This window comes from Lynx canadensis, chromosome B3 (genome assembly GCF_007474595.2).
Source record: "Lynx canadensis isolate LIC74 chromosome B3, mLynCan4.pri.v2, whole genome shotgun sequence".
NCBI classification, from domain to species: domain Eukaryota; kingdom Metazoa; phylum Chordata; class Mammalia; order Carnivora; family Felidae; genus Lynx; species Lynx canadensis.
This window is the reverse complement of record NC_044308.2, coordinates 21,464,304-21,480,472: the sequence shown is the minus strand read 5'-3', so window position 1 is coordinate 21,480,472 and position 16,169 is coordinate 21,464,304. Positions and strand designations below refer to the sequence as shown.

The following is a 16,169-nucleotide window of genomic DNA, read 5'->3' as shown; positions in this document are numbered from 1 at the left end:
CCTTAGTCCAGTCAAGTTGACATATACAATCATCCATCCACAGTGGTGGACAGGGATTAGGGACAGGAATGAAGTATTGAAAGGAAGTGAGTGTGTTTATAAAAGAATAACACAAGGGACCCTTGTAGTGATGCACCTATTCTGTACTTGATTGGAGGGATTACCTAAATCTACACATGTAATAAAATTGCATAGAACCAAATAAACACACACACACACACACAGAAAGAGAGAGAGAGAGAGAGAAAGAGAGAGAGAGGGAGGGAGGGAGAGACAGAGACAAAGAGAGATGACTGCATGGAAAACTCATATAAACTTAATACACTCAGTGGAGTGTACCAAGGTCTATATCCTGATTGTGATATTGTACTCCAGGTATGCAAGATGTTAGCATTGGGGAGCACCTGGGAGATGGATAGATAGGATCTTTATGCATTATTTCTTACAACTGCATTTAAATCTACAATCATCTAACAATGAAAAGTTCAGTATTCTAAAATGTCTTACAATATGAACATGTATTGACTAGCCAGCATATTAACAGCTTAAGAACATTTAAAAGCCTAGTCTACCATTTATCCTAACTTCTTAAAATATGGATTTGGATAATCTGTTGGTTTTTTTTATGTATCTGTTCCAAGAGCCAGCTTTTGATTTCACTGATTTGTCTACTATTTTTCTGTTTTTAGTTTCATCAATTTCTTTTTTTTTTTTAAGTTTGTTTATTTTTGGGACAGAGAGAGACAGAGCATGAATGGGGGAGGGGCAGAGAGAGAGGGAGACACAGAATCTGAAATAGGCTCCAGGCTCTGAGCTGTCAGCCCAGAGCCCGACGCGGGGCTTGAACTCACGGACCGCGAGATCGTGACCTGGCTGCAGTCGGACGCTTAACCGACTGCGCCACCCAGGCACCCCTAGTTTCATCAATTTCTGCTCTAATCTTTATTGTTTCCCTCCTTCCACCTGAGTTTAATTTGCTATTTTTTTTTTTTTTTTTTAGTTTCTTAAACCAGAAATTTAGATTACATACCTGGAACTTTTCTTCTTATCCAAAATAAGCATTTTAATGCCATAAATTTTCCCCTAAGCACTGATTAGCTACATCACACAAATTTTGGTATGTTGTATTTCCACTTCATTGTGTTCAAACTATTTTTCAATTTCCCTTCAGACTTCCTCTTTGACCCATGGATTATTTAGAAGCATGCTTTTTAATTTCCAAATATTTTCTGTTATAGGTTTAACACTTTCATTTAGTAACGGTCTGAGAAAAACTTTTAATGATTTCTATACTTTTAAATTTGCTAAGGTTGGCTAAGAATGTGTTATATCTTGGTGAATATTTCATGTTCCCTTGAAAATAATGTGTTCTGCTCTTGTTGCATTCTATAAATGCCAATTTATTTAAGTTCTCTAATGATGTTCAGGTGTTCTGCATCCTTGCTGACATTCTACTTGTTCTGTCAATTACAAAGAGAAAAATGATGAAGTCTCCAAGATCCATAATGGACCTGTTTCTCCTTTCATTTTTGTTAGTATTTTCTTTTAGTACTCTGAAAGCATGTCATTAGGAGCATGCACATATGTAGGATTGTGATGTTTTCTTAGACAATTGACCCCTATATCATTGTGTAATGTTTCTCTATATTTTTGGTGACAGTCTGGTTCCTGTAAGAGTCCACTTCCTCTTACATTAGTGTAGCCACTCTAGATTTTTATAATTAGTGAATATCTTTTGGCCTATCTGTGTTTTTATGTTTAAAATTAATTTCTTGCAGTCAGTAGAATTGAGTATTGCTTTTTCTATGCATCCTGACAACTTTGTCTTTTAATTGGTATTTTTTGACCATTTATATTTAATGGTATTAACCATATGTTTGGATAAGTGAGTTTTGGGTTAAATTAGTTTCTTAATGGCTCCATTTTATCTCCACTATTGACTTATTATGCCCCTGTTTTTCGTTGTTATTTATTTTCCTGATTTACAGAGTTTACAATAAACATCTTTAATTAATTAGATTCTATTTTCAAGTAATATTCTACTTCATGTGTTGTATAAACTTTATGACAGTTTATTCTCAATCCCTTCCTCCCATTCTTTGTGCCATTATTATCAAGCATTTTACTTTTACATATGCTATAAACACATAATACACTGCTGTTCTCTTCACCTTAGTTTCTTAGAGCAATTGAAGGAAGAAAAAATAGTTTTATTTCCACATTTATTTATTCTGTTTTTATCATTTTTCATTTCATTATGTAAATCCAAGTTTCTACTGGTAGCATATTCCTTCCCCTTAAAGAATTTCCAATTTCCTTTAATATTTCCTAGTCCAACATATATACATACATTTTTTCTAGTGCAGTTCTGTAGGCAATTAATATTTTTCCCTTTTTGTTTGAGAAAATATGTCTCCTTCATGTTCAGAGATATTTTTTCTGGGCATAGAATTGTGGATTAGTAGTTTGTTTTTTTCAGCATTTTAAAGATGTCACTCCATTGTCTTCTGACTTACCTGTTTCAGCATGAAAAGTTTGCTGTATTTCTTATCTTTGTTTCTCTGTATGTAACATGTCTTTTTTCTGTTGCTGCCTTTAAGATTTTGTCTTTAGTTTTCAGCAGTTTAAATATGCTAAGTATAGGGATATTTTTGGTGTTAGTGGTGCTAGTTTCCTGCTCTTTTTGTTTTTGTTTTTGTTTTTAGTTTTTTGGATCTGTGGTAGTATTTGCCATTCAAAGTAGAAACGTTTGTCAGCCATTATTTCTTTAAATATCCCTTGTCTTATACTCTCTTTTCCTTCTGAGATTTCACTTTTACAGATCTTATGGTGTTTGGTATTGCCCCCCCCAGCTCTTGGATATTCTGTTCTGCATCTCCCCCTACCCAACTCTTTTTTTCTCTGTGTTTCAATTTGGGTAATTTCTATTGACCTATCTTGATGTTCACAGATTCTTTTCTCAGTTTTGTAAAGTGTAGTGATCAGCCCCTCAAAGTCTTTCTTCATCTCTCTTACTGTGTTTTTGTCATTTCCAGCATTTCCATTTGATACTTTCTTATCCATTTCTTCTCTCTGCTGGAAAGAAATTAAACACTAATTATATCCACCTTTTTTATTAGAGTATTCAGCTTATTAATCAATTATTCTAAATTCCATGTCACAGTTTCAACACCTGTGTCATATCTGAGTCTTATTCTATGAAATGCTTGATCTTATTAAATGTTGGCGGGGGGGTGGAGTTCTTATCTTTTCTTACACTAGCAGTTTGGTGAAAGTCAGACATATTGAGTAGGATAATAAAGACTGAGGTATATCATTGTGATTCTTGGAACTAAGTATGCCTTTCCTTTTGCTAGGTCTTTAGTATGGGATTTGGATCAGTCTAGTCAGGACTTGAGGTAGGTTTTGGTTTCATTGCTGCTCTGGTTACCCTTAATGTACTCAGCCTTCAAATTTTACTAGTGATATCTTTTGTTTTGCCAGAAGACTTTTCTCACTGTCTGCTACACCCTTTCTCTTCTCAACTCTTGTCCCTCTTCTAGCATTAAACTACTATTACTTACAGCTTGTTAGTCTGGTTGTGAAGGTGGGACCAGGAAGTGTGATGTTTTTGTTATTCTAATTAAGCTTCTGTCTTAGGCAGGCACTGTGTCCCTGGATCTTAGAAGGGGGATAACCTCCCCCAGATGTACTTCTGGGCTCAGTACATGTTCCTGCCCCTCCCCTAGGGAACAAGAGGGTTTTTTTTTCTTATTTCCTCCTCCCACCCCAAGCTTTACTAAGGAAAGACCCCAGTCCCTAAGGCCAACAGTGTTCTGCCCTCACAATTTAAGCTTTTGTTCTGTAATATAGACAGGAGAGAAAGGTCTGCGAAGGACGCTTTCTCAGAATTCTTGCCAGTGTTTTTGTGAGCACCAGGTTGGGTCCTATGGAGAGGGGTTTACAAGTACATTTTAATTTCCCTTATAATCTGTAGCCCCCAGGCTTCTAAATATTCTTTCACTAGGCTACATTCTTCTTTTACCAATTTGTTAATTATTTTAGCTGAATTCTTCTTACTGTAGTCCAGCTGAGTCTGCCTCAATGAAAGTCATGTCTGTTTCTCTTTGTATGTACCCATCTGTCCTTAGGTTTGGAGTTAGCTGGTTTCCCTGTGACTTCTGCTCTCTGATGGATTAAAGGAAAGTTGTGAATCTGCAGTTTGTCTGGCTTGTTATTGTTGTTGTAATGATAGCACCATGCTGTCCCAGAAACAGAAACCAGAAGTATGAATTCATTTTGGAAAATAAGTACTAAAAATATGTCAAGGCTGTTTTGAGATGCTGTGTGTTTCCAGGTTAAAAGATAGGACATGCTTTTCAAAGAAAAAAAAAAAGTTTGTGGGCTTATTTTGAAAAGCATTTGCTGTTCCTAACATTGCCACCAGAGGGCAAGCTGCCACATCACTACATATCTATCTCCCTGGGTGAGGCCCCATTTCCAATTGGGAAAAGTGAATGTATAAAGTGGGAGGCAGATGCATCTAAAGCAGCTAATGCTTGTGGGGAGGGCCTGTTCTCAAGGTCCTCCTGGCTTGTGCAGCTATGGGTTGGGCTCTCGGTCCCTGCAGCCCTGGCCCTCACACACAGGCCAAAGCTGTACCCTCTGCAGAGAATATGCCTTTTGTTAGCCCTGGCAAAGAAGGTGCCTTTTCTTGTAAGCAGGCATGTCCTTAGTACCTTTCCAAGTACCTCACCCCACTAAGATTCATGCTGAGAGGCTGCCAAGACCCTGCTAGGTGATCAGGCTCTAGCACCTTCAGGTGAGTCCAACCGTCTGCCCAGCAGGGGGCAGCGCATGGAGTCAGTTCCAGTCCAGCCATTAAGGGTACAAATTTCCAGGAGCCCTGGTAGGGAAGTGATAGGGAGTAGAGGCTGAGGGGCATGTGGATCTTTAGCTGTTTTATCTGACATAAACCAAAATCATAGGGAGAGAAATGTGGTTCTCCTGCAAATAAAGTCTAAAATAGGTGTTCCTGATTGGCAAGTGGGGAGTCAGGAGCTCACCCAGCCATCTTGTAGCACATCAAGTTTCAGCATACAGAAGGATGAGGGTGTGGGGGTGTGGAGAGAACGCCACCCACACCTAACCACATTGCCCAGCACTTCCCATAGTGTTTCTGCTCTCATGCCATGGGTGCAACTCAGCACCTATTCCCTCCTAAGTGCTGGGGGCTGGGAATTGTAGCCATGGCTGGGCAGACATCTCCCAACTGCACTTCTCCCCTGAGAAAGGAGTGGACAGCCAGTCCCAAATTGCCCAAGTCCTACCCACAGTAACTACTTCAAACAGATTATTGTTCTGGAACAATATTTTCCATATTTGTATGATTTTAAGAACCACAGAGGATGCTTACTTAAAATATAGTCCTTGGGTCTTTTTACTGGACACTGGTTTGGCCATCTGCATGGGGGCCTGGAATCAGTGCCTTTACAAGCACTCTAAGGAGGTGCAGTACCCTAGCGAGTGTCTACAGAGGGATCCACTACCACCCCCACCCCAGCCCAGTGGATGGGAAGCTAGGCCAACTCCATCTCTGCTTTTGTGTTGAGTCATGGAACCGTGGGACGGGCACTGCAGCCCTCCCTGAGTGTGACTGCCCTGCAGCTGAGCCCTGGGAGGAGCACCCTTTGTGTCACGGCCATGTCAAGGCAGAACCCGGTGGCCTGTAGCTGGGGCACACCAAGCTGTCCTTGACCAACCAAACCAGAACACAATACTTCCAGTCTCTAGCCACTTTAAACAGAACGCCGTCACCCCTCCATCCCGCTCCCCCAGCAAAGCTGTGTTTGCTTTATCTGGGGGTGGAGGATCATTTGTGCTCACGTTTTCTCTTTAGCAACACTGGAGGGCAGCAGTGAGTCAATGTTTGCAATTTTTTATTAGAAAGTCAACTATTAATGGTATTCAGTCATAGATTTTATTTACTTATTTGTCTTTTTGTTCTTGCCGTGGCACCCTTGCCATGAATCATGGGAAATGACACCAGGCTTATGACCAGTACGGGGGCGGGGGCAGAGCAGCAAGGAGGCAGAGGTAGGGTAAACCCAGGGGAGGAGCAAGCTGTTCTCACTGGGCACTGGGTCCCACAGCAGCTCAGAAGCTTCTAGCAGATCCAGGCAAACCTGTGAACACCCCCCACTCCGCCCCAGCCTGAGATGGGCCAAGACTTCCCCCAGCTGGGCGTTTCACTCGGGAGTGTTTGTGATGAATGGATCCCTGGGTGAGGGCGAGTCTCTCCTCGCTGCAGTTTCTGCCTACACGCCTACACCTACCTTATTTCCTCAGAAAGGCTTGCCCTAGAAAGGCTTGCCTTAGCTCCCCTCAGTCTGCTGTTTACTCTTCAGGGTACTCACCACCACCTGACATGAGATTGTTACCTGTGAGCTCCCCCTGGCCAGGAGCCACGAAATCCTTGGGTTCCCCGCCCCCCATCCATTCCTTGAACTGACAGATTTAATTGAATGAGTTCACAAATGAACAGATTGGCAAGCAGACCTTACTTGTCTAATTTGCACACTGAGAGGTAACCAACAACCTTACTTGTCTAATTTGCTTGGGTCCCTCCTCAGAAATAACAGAAGCAGTAATAGGTTTTATCGTCTGCTGCCCAACCGGGGTACCTGCCTTCTGACAGACCCCAATCGTCAGCAGAGTCCAGGTGAGGTCTCCAACTGCTCTTCAAGGTCCACAATAAACACGAAGTATTTTAAACTATCACTAGTGATTTTGACACCTGTGGTCTTAACGCTCCTGCTGGCACAGATGGCACTGTGAGTCTCCATTCGGTTTCCTTAATTAAGGAGACACCTGGTCTTGGAACTCCCTTTCCTGGCTTCCTGGGGGTTGCTGGGGCCTGGAGCCTCTCGGCCCGCCCGGGGGCCACCTGGCACCGCGTCTCTCTCTTCTGTTCCAGCCGTGATCCCTCTGACGGATTCGGAGCACAAGCTGCTGCCTCTGCACTTTGCAGTGGACCCCGGGAAGGACTGGGAGTGGGGCAAAGACGACAACGATAACGCCCGGCTGGCCCAGTGAGCCCCTACCCCGTGCCCCTCCCCCAACGCCCTAAAGGGCCGGCTGTCGCCGGTTTCCCGGCGTGGGCCGGGCCGCCCTTGCTCCTCCTGGGACAGCTGGCGTGCCTGCGGGCGGGGTGCGTGCGGGCGAGCGCGGGCCGGCTGGGACGCGTTTCACTCCGTGTTCTTCTTTCGCCAGCCTGATCCTGTCGCTAGAAGCCAAGCTGAACCTTCTGCACAGCTACATGAACGTGACGTGGATCCGGATCCCCTCGGAGACCCGGGTGAGCCTGGCGTGCGCCGGACCTCACCAGCTGTCTGGGTCCTGGCTTCTCACTGGCCGCCGGCGCGGGCGGGAGGGCCCACCCTACAAACCTGGAGGGGGCAGGGCTCACCTACTCCCTCCCGGCCTCCGACCCCCGGCCGCACCCGGCCAGCCCCGCCCCGCCCCAGCGAGAAGTGTTTCGGGTTTACCTGATGCGTGTGTGCACGCGTGCTTGCGTGCCTATACGTAGGCGCGCACCTCGGTTAGGGGATGTTTGGTTTTGTATGCGAGTTGTGGTTTCGAGTGGTTTTTTTTGTTGTTGTTGTTTTTTTTTTTTTGTCCTTTTATTTTCTCCAGAAGCAAAGGAATAAACACACCCACTCAGAAAACAAACTGTAGGCAAGTCGCAACACAAAACTCTCTGCCGACATCGGAACACGATGTGCTGCGGCAGAGCGGAATTAATTATAAACTGTGTGTGGGTCCTTGGAAAAGCCAGGGAACCGAGAGCGCGCAATTCCTCAGCGCCCCCTCCTTCTGTTCTCCAGGAGGCAGGAGGCGGTGGGAAAAGAAGACCCCCCAGGGAGGGTCTGCTCTCTCCCCCCTTCCACATGCTAAGCACGATTCACTCTGATTGATGTTTTTGTTACCTCAGTAGTGAGCCCTCAAAGAAAGGGATTTGTAAAAAAGAGAGAGAGCTTACAAATTGGTCCTCCTCAGACATCAGTATACTTGGCTATGAAGTGGAGGTCATAAACTACAGTATTAAAGGAGTGACATGAGGAAAGAATTAAGGTGGTGCCTGACACAGAGTCAGTAGCCAGGACAGGCCAGGCACTGTTCAGGATGTTTTCATACATCAGCCTTTACCTGTATGCCATCTTCATAGGGCTTCTGGAGGCAGGTACTGATATCGCATTTTGCTGAGGACACAGGGGACAGCTGGTGGCAGTCTGGCTCCAGAGTCCTGACTCTTAACCTCTACAATGACCTGCCAACTGCCTGGATTCTACCAATGTTGCTGCGGGTGTTCTTTCCCAGCACACACATATGGTGTGAAGGCAGCAGCTGTAGGTCTAGAAATCAGGAGGCTCTTGGGCTAGGACACAGCTCTGCAAGGCAATGAGCAGGGCTCCCTGCCAAGCCATGGTGGCCCCCGTGTCAGATACAGGGCCTGGCAAGAACACTTCCAGACTCAGGGCATTTGAGCCACTGTTCCTTGCTCACTGGGTTCCAAACAGTGGGCACTCCCAGCACCAAGCACACCTCCCTTTCCTGGGCCAAACCCCTGAGCTTCTGCCCTTTTGTGTCACTGACAAATCCTGTTGAGACCTCTAGCTCCTTCCAGACCCAGGAAAGAGTGGGAACAGGAAGGAATTTCAGAATATAAAGTGGGGAGGGCTGGTTCCTGATTCTTCTGGGTGATCTGATTGCAGGAGGTGTCTTGGACCTGCTTGGGAAGGGAGGGGACAAAACTGAAATGAGGGAACAATGGGGCCTTCTCCAAGGCTCCTCTCCTGAAGGACAGGAAAAGCCCATTCAGAGGTGGGCACCAGTTCCTGCCACTCAGCTGCTAGTGTGAGATCCCTGGTCTTCACCCAATGATGCTGTCAGAATTCTCTCTCCTCACACAAGGAGGAATCTCCCACAGGGTCCTCTGCATGCATTCATCTCCTTTCTCAGGCTCCCCACCTACCCCATAGTCCTGGACCAGGTGTCCATACCTGCCTTGCCTTCCTGACAGTGAGCCTTATCCAAGGTGTTCACAGAGATGCCCCCTCCTCACACCCGAGACCTTTTCTGGGAACGGTAACGTTTTTCCTGCTAAGCCCAGGTCCCGTTTCAGAATCCTCAGTTTAGCACACCACATTGCCAATCCGAGAAAGGAACCCCTAGAGTAAAGAGATTGGTCATGACCCGAACTGCTAAGGGGGTATTTGTTCTAAGGTAAGGACAAAGTGTCTGTCCCCTGCCTGTAGTAAACAGGTAAGACACCTTTGTAGGAGAGACACCTACAGGCGCAGGTGAAGTGTCATCCTTACCAGAAGGCCTCTAAGTCTACAGAGGCCGGCCAGGACCTGGGTCTGGTCGTAGACCAGCTTCCTCAGGGCTAGAAGGGCAGAGTCTGGGCATGATGATTCTAAAATGTGCAGAGGCCCCGGGGCTGTGGGCATCTGCACCTTGCCCAAAATCCCTGCCTCGGAGTTCCAGGCTACCAGCAACCTGAGCTCACCAAAAAGGCATCCTGGATGGGACAGTGAGATCCCAACACAGCAGCCTGTGGGCTGGGATGGTCTACCTTTGTCGAACCCACGTGAGATGGCTCATCTCTAACCTTCTTCCTTTCTCAACCTTCCTCTCCCCCCCCCCCACAGGCCCCTCTGGCACAGCCGGAATCCCCAACAGCCTCTGTGGGGGAGGACGTGCAGTCCCTGGCCGACTCCCTGGACTCGGACCGCGACTCGGTGTGCAGCAATTCCAACAGCAATAATGGCAAGAATGGCAAAGACAAAGAGAAAGAGAAGCAACGCAAGGAAAAGGACAAGACCCGCGCGGACTCCGTGGCCAACAAGCTGGGCAGCTTCAGCAAGACGCTGGGCATCAAGCTGAAGAAAAACATGGGTGGCCTGGGAGGTCTCGTGCACGGCAAGATGGGCCGCGCTAACTCCGCCAACGGCAAGAACGGCGACGCCCCCGAGCGCAGCAAGGAGAAGAAGACCAAGTCACGCAAGGGCAGCAAGGAGGAATCGGGTGCGTCGGCTAGCACGTCTCCGTCGGAAAAGACCACGCCGTCGCCCACGGACAAGGCGGCCGGGGCGTCGCCGGCCGAGAAGGGCGGTGGGCAGCGGGGCGACGCCTGGAAGTACAGCACGGACGTGAAGCTGAGCCTCAACATCCTGCGCGCCGCCATGCAGGGCGAGCGCAAGTTCATCTTCGCCGGCCTGCTGCTCACCAGCCACCGGCACCAGTTCCACGAAGAGATGATAGGCTACTACCTGACCAGCGCGCAGGAGCGCTTCAGTGCCGAGCAGGAGCAGCGGCGCCGCGACGCCGCCGCCGCCGCCGCCGCCGCCTCCACGGCGAAGCGGCCGCCGCGCAGGCCTGAGACCGAAGGTGCGCCGGGCTCCGAGCGCGCCTCGCCAGGCCCGCCGGCCGGGCCGCCCACGCAGCTGGTGCTCAAGCTCAAGGAGCGCCCGAGTCCCGGGCCGGCGGCGGGCACGCGGGCGGCGCGGGCGGCAGCGGGCGGCGCGGCCTCCCCGGGCCCGGGCGGCGGCGGCGGCGGCGCGCGACGCGCTGGCGCCAGCGGACCGCTCCCTGGCCGCAGCCCGCCGGCGCCGGCGCGCCAGAGCGTCATCCACGTGCAGTCGGCGGGCGCGCGGGACGAGGCGTGCGCGCCGACCGTGGGCGCGCTGCGGCCATGCGCCACGTACCCGCAGCAGAACCGCTCGCTGTCGTCGCAGAGTTACAGCCCGGCGCGCGCCGCCGCCCTGCGCACCGTCAACACGGTCGAGTCGCTGGCGCGCGCCGTGCCCGGCGCTCTGCCCGGCGTGGCGGGGGCGGCCGGCACCGCCGAGCACAAGTCGCAGACCTACACCAACGGCTTCGGCGCCGCGCGCGACGGCCTGGAGTTCGCCGACGCCGACGCGCCGGCCGCCCGCTCGAACGGTGAGTGCGGCCGCGGCGGCCTGGGGCTGGCTCAGCGGCGCTGCCAGCGCGAGAACTGCGCGTTCTACGGACGCGCCGAGACCGAGCACTACTGCTCCTACTGCTACCGCGAGGAGCTGCGGCGGCGGCGCGAGGCGCGCGGGGCCCGACCCTGAGTGCGGCGCGCGCTCCGCCAGCTTTTACCATAAAGGATTTCTTTTCCATTCTGTCGGTGTCTTTTTTACATGCCCTGGTCAACCGGAAGGCCGGCGACTCCTCTGTCAGTGCTGTGTACGTGTTTGGTCAAACGTTCCTAATGGTGCCTGAACCTACACTGACGCCACTCAGGTAGTAGACGGATAGGAAACAAGTCATACTGTTGGAAGTGGGTGTGCTAGCTAGCATCTGCCTCGTACCTGTGGAAACTCAATAGCCATTGCAAGAGTATTTTTGTTCCTCAATAAGAGAAATAAAGAAATTTGCAGCCCTTTGTTTTTAGAAGGGAGTGTTTTACATTTTTTTTTTTTTTTGCTTTTTTTCTTCTCCCACCCCCGCCCCCCACCCCAGCGACTGACCTCCTCCATGTAGCGGTCACACGTGTGCGGTCGGTACCACCCAGGGTCAAGAAGCAGACCCGCAGCCCGGGACTGGGGTGGCGACTGTGCTGCGGGCTCACACCTGCTTCCCCTCCCGAGTCCTCGGAGGACAGGAGACACTGTGCCGCCCCGCTGATAAGCTCTGGTGGTCACGGTGGCCCTTTAGGAATACGCACCTCCATCTCATAAGCAAAAGCTCCTCCCACTCACCCCTCTTCCCACCCCTGGCCCGAGCAACATTCACACTGCCATCAAAGCCGCAGGCGTCCTGGGATGGGCACCGAACAACCTACCTCGCAGGGCGGGGTGAGGGGTAGTGATGGCCCCCGGTGCCGGGCAGCTGAGGTGACAGGAGCTTTCCAAAGACACCTTGGATCCAAAACGCAAGGGTTCTGAAACCACTATTTGGAATTGCCCATGTATGAGCAAAGATGACAGTCTGTTCACATTTCTTCTTTGAAGACACTTCCACAGCGAACTATCTCCAGAGCACCCCTAGGAAGTGATCGTTGGTGCCCCAGGAGAGAGGCAAGGGATTGACCCTTTGGTCACTATGTAAAGCCCCCCCCTCCCCCCGCAACGAGGCTGCTTTGAAACCTGGCCTGTGCCTCTTTCTAAAGGGAAGGGGCTGAGGGAAGTCGGGAAGGAAGCCCATCCCCACCTCCACCTGCATCTGTCTGGGTTCAGCCAGGTAAAGGGGCGTCACTCCCATTGGGGTCCCCTCTGCAGGGTAGGGGTCACCCTGCCTGTGGCTCCATGACACAGTGAGGGGCAGCCCCATCCCTGAGTGGTCCCTTTTTTGGTGCCTCCTACATTTCTTGAGGAAAAAAATAAAATATGTGTCCTTAGCTACCCTGTTTTGAGCAGCAATATGCAGCCTCTTCCTTCCAAGATTACCTCTGGAGAATACCATTCTTGGCCAAGGACACTGAGGAGTTAAATCTGCCTCACTAAAGAGAGATCTTGTTTCCAAGAAATCCAGATAAGATGGGTAAAATCCTCACTAGCAAAAGAATACTTTAAAACCTTCGAGAGCCTTAGAATAGCTTCTAATAACCCTAAGAAAGAAAGGAGATAGCGCCCAGCTTTGCTGTGGGTGTTTCCTCAGAAAATGCAGGAGGTAGACCATCTCTTCATTGGAGCCAGCTTCTCCTTCTCCAGAAAGGATGCTTTTCCCTCTGACATAAAGAGCAGCAAAAAATAATAATAATAATAATAATAAAATTTAAAAAAGGAGGGGATTTTTTTTACTTGTTTGAAGAATTATAGTAAACTAATTTGAGTATCTCCTGTAATTCCTTTTTGTTTTTAATTATTCCACAGCACGTGGGGTTTTCAGTAATTTATCCAAGTTTTGCATAAGTGGTTCCTTAAAATTATTTATTAAATAGAATCTTTAAGAAATTTTTTGGAAGTTTTACTTTTCATGCCGAACAATACTTTCAATGTGTGGTAATTACTAACATCCATGTCCCTCATATTACTGGGGTTTCTTTTGTTACTCAGAAAAAAAAAAGTAATTTTTTAAATATCTCTCATCACGAGGGTTTGTGGCAGCTTTTTGGACTGATTCTTTGTGCCCTGCTAGGCAACTGCTTTGCCACCCAAAGTTGAGGTCACAGGAAGTATTGCATCACATATAGACACTGGCCATGGCACTAGCCCCTCACTTTAGAAGGTTGAGAGCCAGCCTTGAAAATGCTTAATTGTGCGTTTAGAAACCAAACTCATGTGCACAAGTCAAGAAGGCATAAAGTAAAATTATATTCGTGTTTTAATTTTTTAATGTTAAAGCAGCCAACCAGAAATTTCCAAAACTGGCTATGCAAATATTTTATCTTTCTCATGCCATGGTTAAAAAAAAAAAAAAAAAAAAAAAAAGGCAAACTGAGAAAAATAAACACAGTCCATTGCAATACCAGAGGAAAACCTTCAAAACTAGGCAGTGCAACCCATAGGTATTATTTAAAAATGGTGACTTATTCTATCTCCTTGAATTTCGAAGTCTCCTCTTCCCCACCCCATCTGACAGATGTGCCATGAATAAGAGCCTGAGATCTAGCTCTGGGTGGCTTCTCCAGCCATGTGGAAGGCCCCCAACTTAGCACGGTCATGAGGTGGCTGGGCCTGCCAGTGCATCTGTGAGTGCTTGTCCACATGGTTTACAAATAGCTGTTTCCTTTTGTGAGGGATCTGGATCCCTTCCTCTAAACAGTATTGAAATTGTGAGAGAACCTACTGTTACATCAAACGTACTAGTCCAGTGTACCAGGAACACTCCATGTTGTTCAAAAGAGCTCTCTAGATCAGGTCCGTAGCCAAAGTTCTCTCAAACCAAATTAGTTTATCAGGCTGAACATTACTATCAGAAACTGCTGTATTGTTTACATGTGGGCCAAGAGGTCCTCTCAAATCCTTCTGTGACTTGGGGACCTCTTGTGGATCAGGGAAAGGTTAAATGGATCATAGGCACTGGAGAAAAGGAAGAGAGTCCCAATTCTAGAAAACCTGAGAACCTCACTGGGGTACACACCCTGGGTTCGGGGTACATGGCAGACCCTGCCTGTGAGTGGCCTTGTCTGATATAGCCAGAATTCCCTTTCCGGGAAGGTCAGATGTCTTTAAGTGACAGCAAATTTCCAGAAGGATCCTAGATACTTCTAAACCCCAGTGGAGGTTAATTCAGTAATTTACTTCACATTTCCCGCACACACGAGACCCAGGTATATGATTTTTTTTTCAAATAATATATTGTTAAAGGAAGGTGTTTTTACGTGTATTCTGTTTGTAGATTTTATGCTATGTTACATTGAAATTTTACAAGCCAAGTTCAAACTGTACCATAGAAATTATTTTTATATTATTTCCAGAATATGCCACAGAGCAATATTTTGCGCCCTTATATTGTCACAGGGTTGTCCCCTTAGAAGGGTTACCATAGGTGGGAAGGGGCTCTGTACTGCGGGCTCTTGAGTTTAAGTGCTTTTTGCTATTTGTTCATGTCCTCTCTGAAAGTGGGAATATGTAAATGTGTTTTCTTTCTTTATTGGAAGCTTGATTTTTTTTTCTGTCCATGGATTTTGGTACTGCACCTTTCCTCTTAAATGAATACTTTATATTCACTAAGTTACTGTGAACTTTTTCTTACCTGTCACCACCCAGTGGCTGGAGTGGAGCTCTGAAAAGTTTGGATGTTACTTTACAAATTTAATATTTTCCAAAATGATTTATCAATTCTAGTAGCTTACCATCAGGAATTTGGTGACTCCAGATAAAAGGTTTCTCTACTCACACCCCCACCCCCAGTGCACTTGGTTCTCACCCCTCCCTTAGCATCCACAAGCTTGTTTTGCAAACCACTCTACTTTGCAAAAATAAACTTAACCTATCAAAATATATTTGGCATTAGTTAAGAAAATTAAAAGGGCTGTACTTATCAGTGGTGGGAAATTTGTTCAAGAGAAAAACAAGCTTTGCCAAACCCATGTATGCATTAAGTTCCATTTTATGTGAGTCTTCCGTGTTTACTTACGAGACCTGGAGTAAAAGCTGAAGGCATCTGCTGCACGTTTGGGATTTCTTTCTTTATGACATGATTCCTTTTTCCTCATCATGGTGTGGACTTTACATAATAAGCTCCTCCAGTGTTTTTTCTTTTCCTTTCTTTCAATGCTTCTAATAAATAAGAAAATGTGTTTCCATGGCTAAGCGAGCCCTGCCTTGTCGGACCTCAACTGCTGTGGCATCGCCCAGGGCCTGCTGAGGCGTCCTCTGCTCTGGCTAGTCTGGTTCTGCTGTTTCCTGAAGGCAGACACACCATGGAAAGGCCCAGAGGTGGCTGGCATTCCTGGCACCAGGGAGAAGGCACCCCCTTCCAAAAAGCCTTAAAGTGGTGGCTCTCTGGAGACCCCTGGGCACCACCTCCCCATTCAGTCCCGACTATAAACTCTTTTCTACTTGCACTCCCCCCCATTCTGATGTGGCTCTTCAGGGCAGAGATGGGCTGCACAGTGTCATCCTTTCCATCTACAACCACCCCCGTTCTCCACACCCACTCTGTAGTGCCAATTCTTGTGGGCACAGAGCGTGTCCCTGACAGTGTTGCCTGTTGACACGGGGTGGGGTCCCAGGGTGGGGTCCAGGACAGTTGATCCTAGAGAGACCTGCGGGACATGAATGATGATGACCACCCCCACTCACCCCGAGGAAGTCCCTCCAGACAGCAAGGAGCACTTCCAGGGTACAACAAATGCTTTGGAAGACTCTCACTTTTGCTCCAAGCAATGTGTGAAATGACCTGTAAGCAGTTATGCAGTCAGCAACATTCCCCAAAACCAGTCCTTTCTCACCATTCCACCCCCAGTACAGAAGACAGAGGGAGATGCCCTGCATGGACTCTCAGAAATAACTGGTATGTGCAGGCTCCGCGGTATGAATATGCTCTACTCAACTGGGCTGACTTAACACTTAACCCCAGGGACCACACAGAAGCCACTCTCACCAAACAATCCAAGTGATGTTACTGCTTCTATCCATTCTGCAAAGTGATTAGTTGAAATTTGCATTTTTATTGTTTGATTCTTGCAAAAAAAAAAAAAAAAAGAGTCCCGC

General features: G+C 47.9%; 1 protein-coding gene across 1 annotated transcript in view; it reads left to right on the top strand.

The window, feature by feature from the left end:
* Positions 1 to 13,439, top strand: part of OTUD7A (OTU deubiquitinase 7A) — a 185,801-nt gene extending 172,362 nt beyond the window's left edge. Inside the window, exons 11-13 of the mRNA XM_032593582.1 lie at positions 6,956 to 7,070; positions 7,252 to 7,336; positions 9,693 to 13,439. Of these exons, the coding sequence (XP_032449473.1) occupies positions 6,956 to 7,070; positions 7,252 to 7,336; positions 9,693 to 11,138 (1,646 nt within the window). The 3' untranslated portion in view covers positions 11,139 to 13,439. The remainder of the gene's footprint in view (positions 1 to 6,955; positions 7,071 to 7,251; positions 7,337 to 9,692) is intronic.
* Positions 13,440 to 16,169: the final 2,730 nt, after the last annotated feature.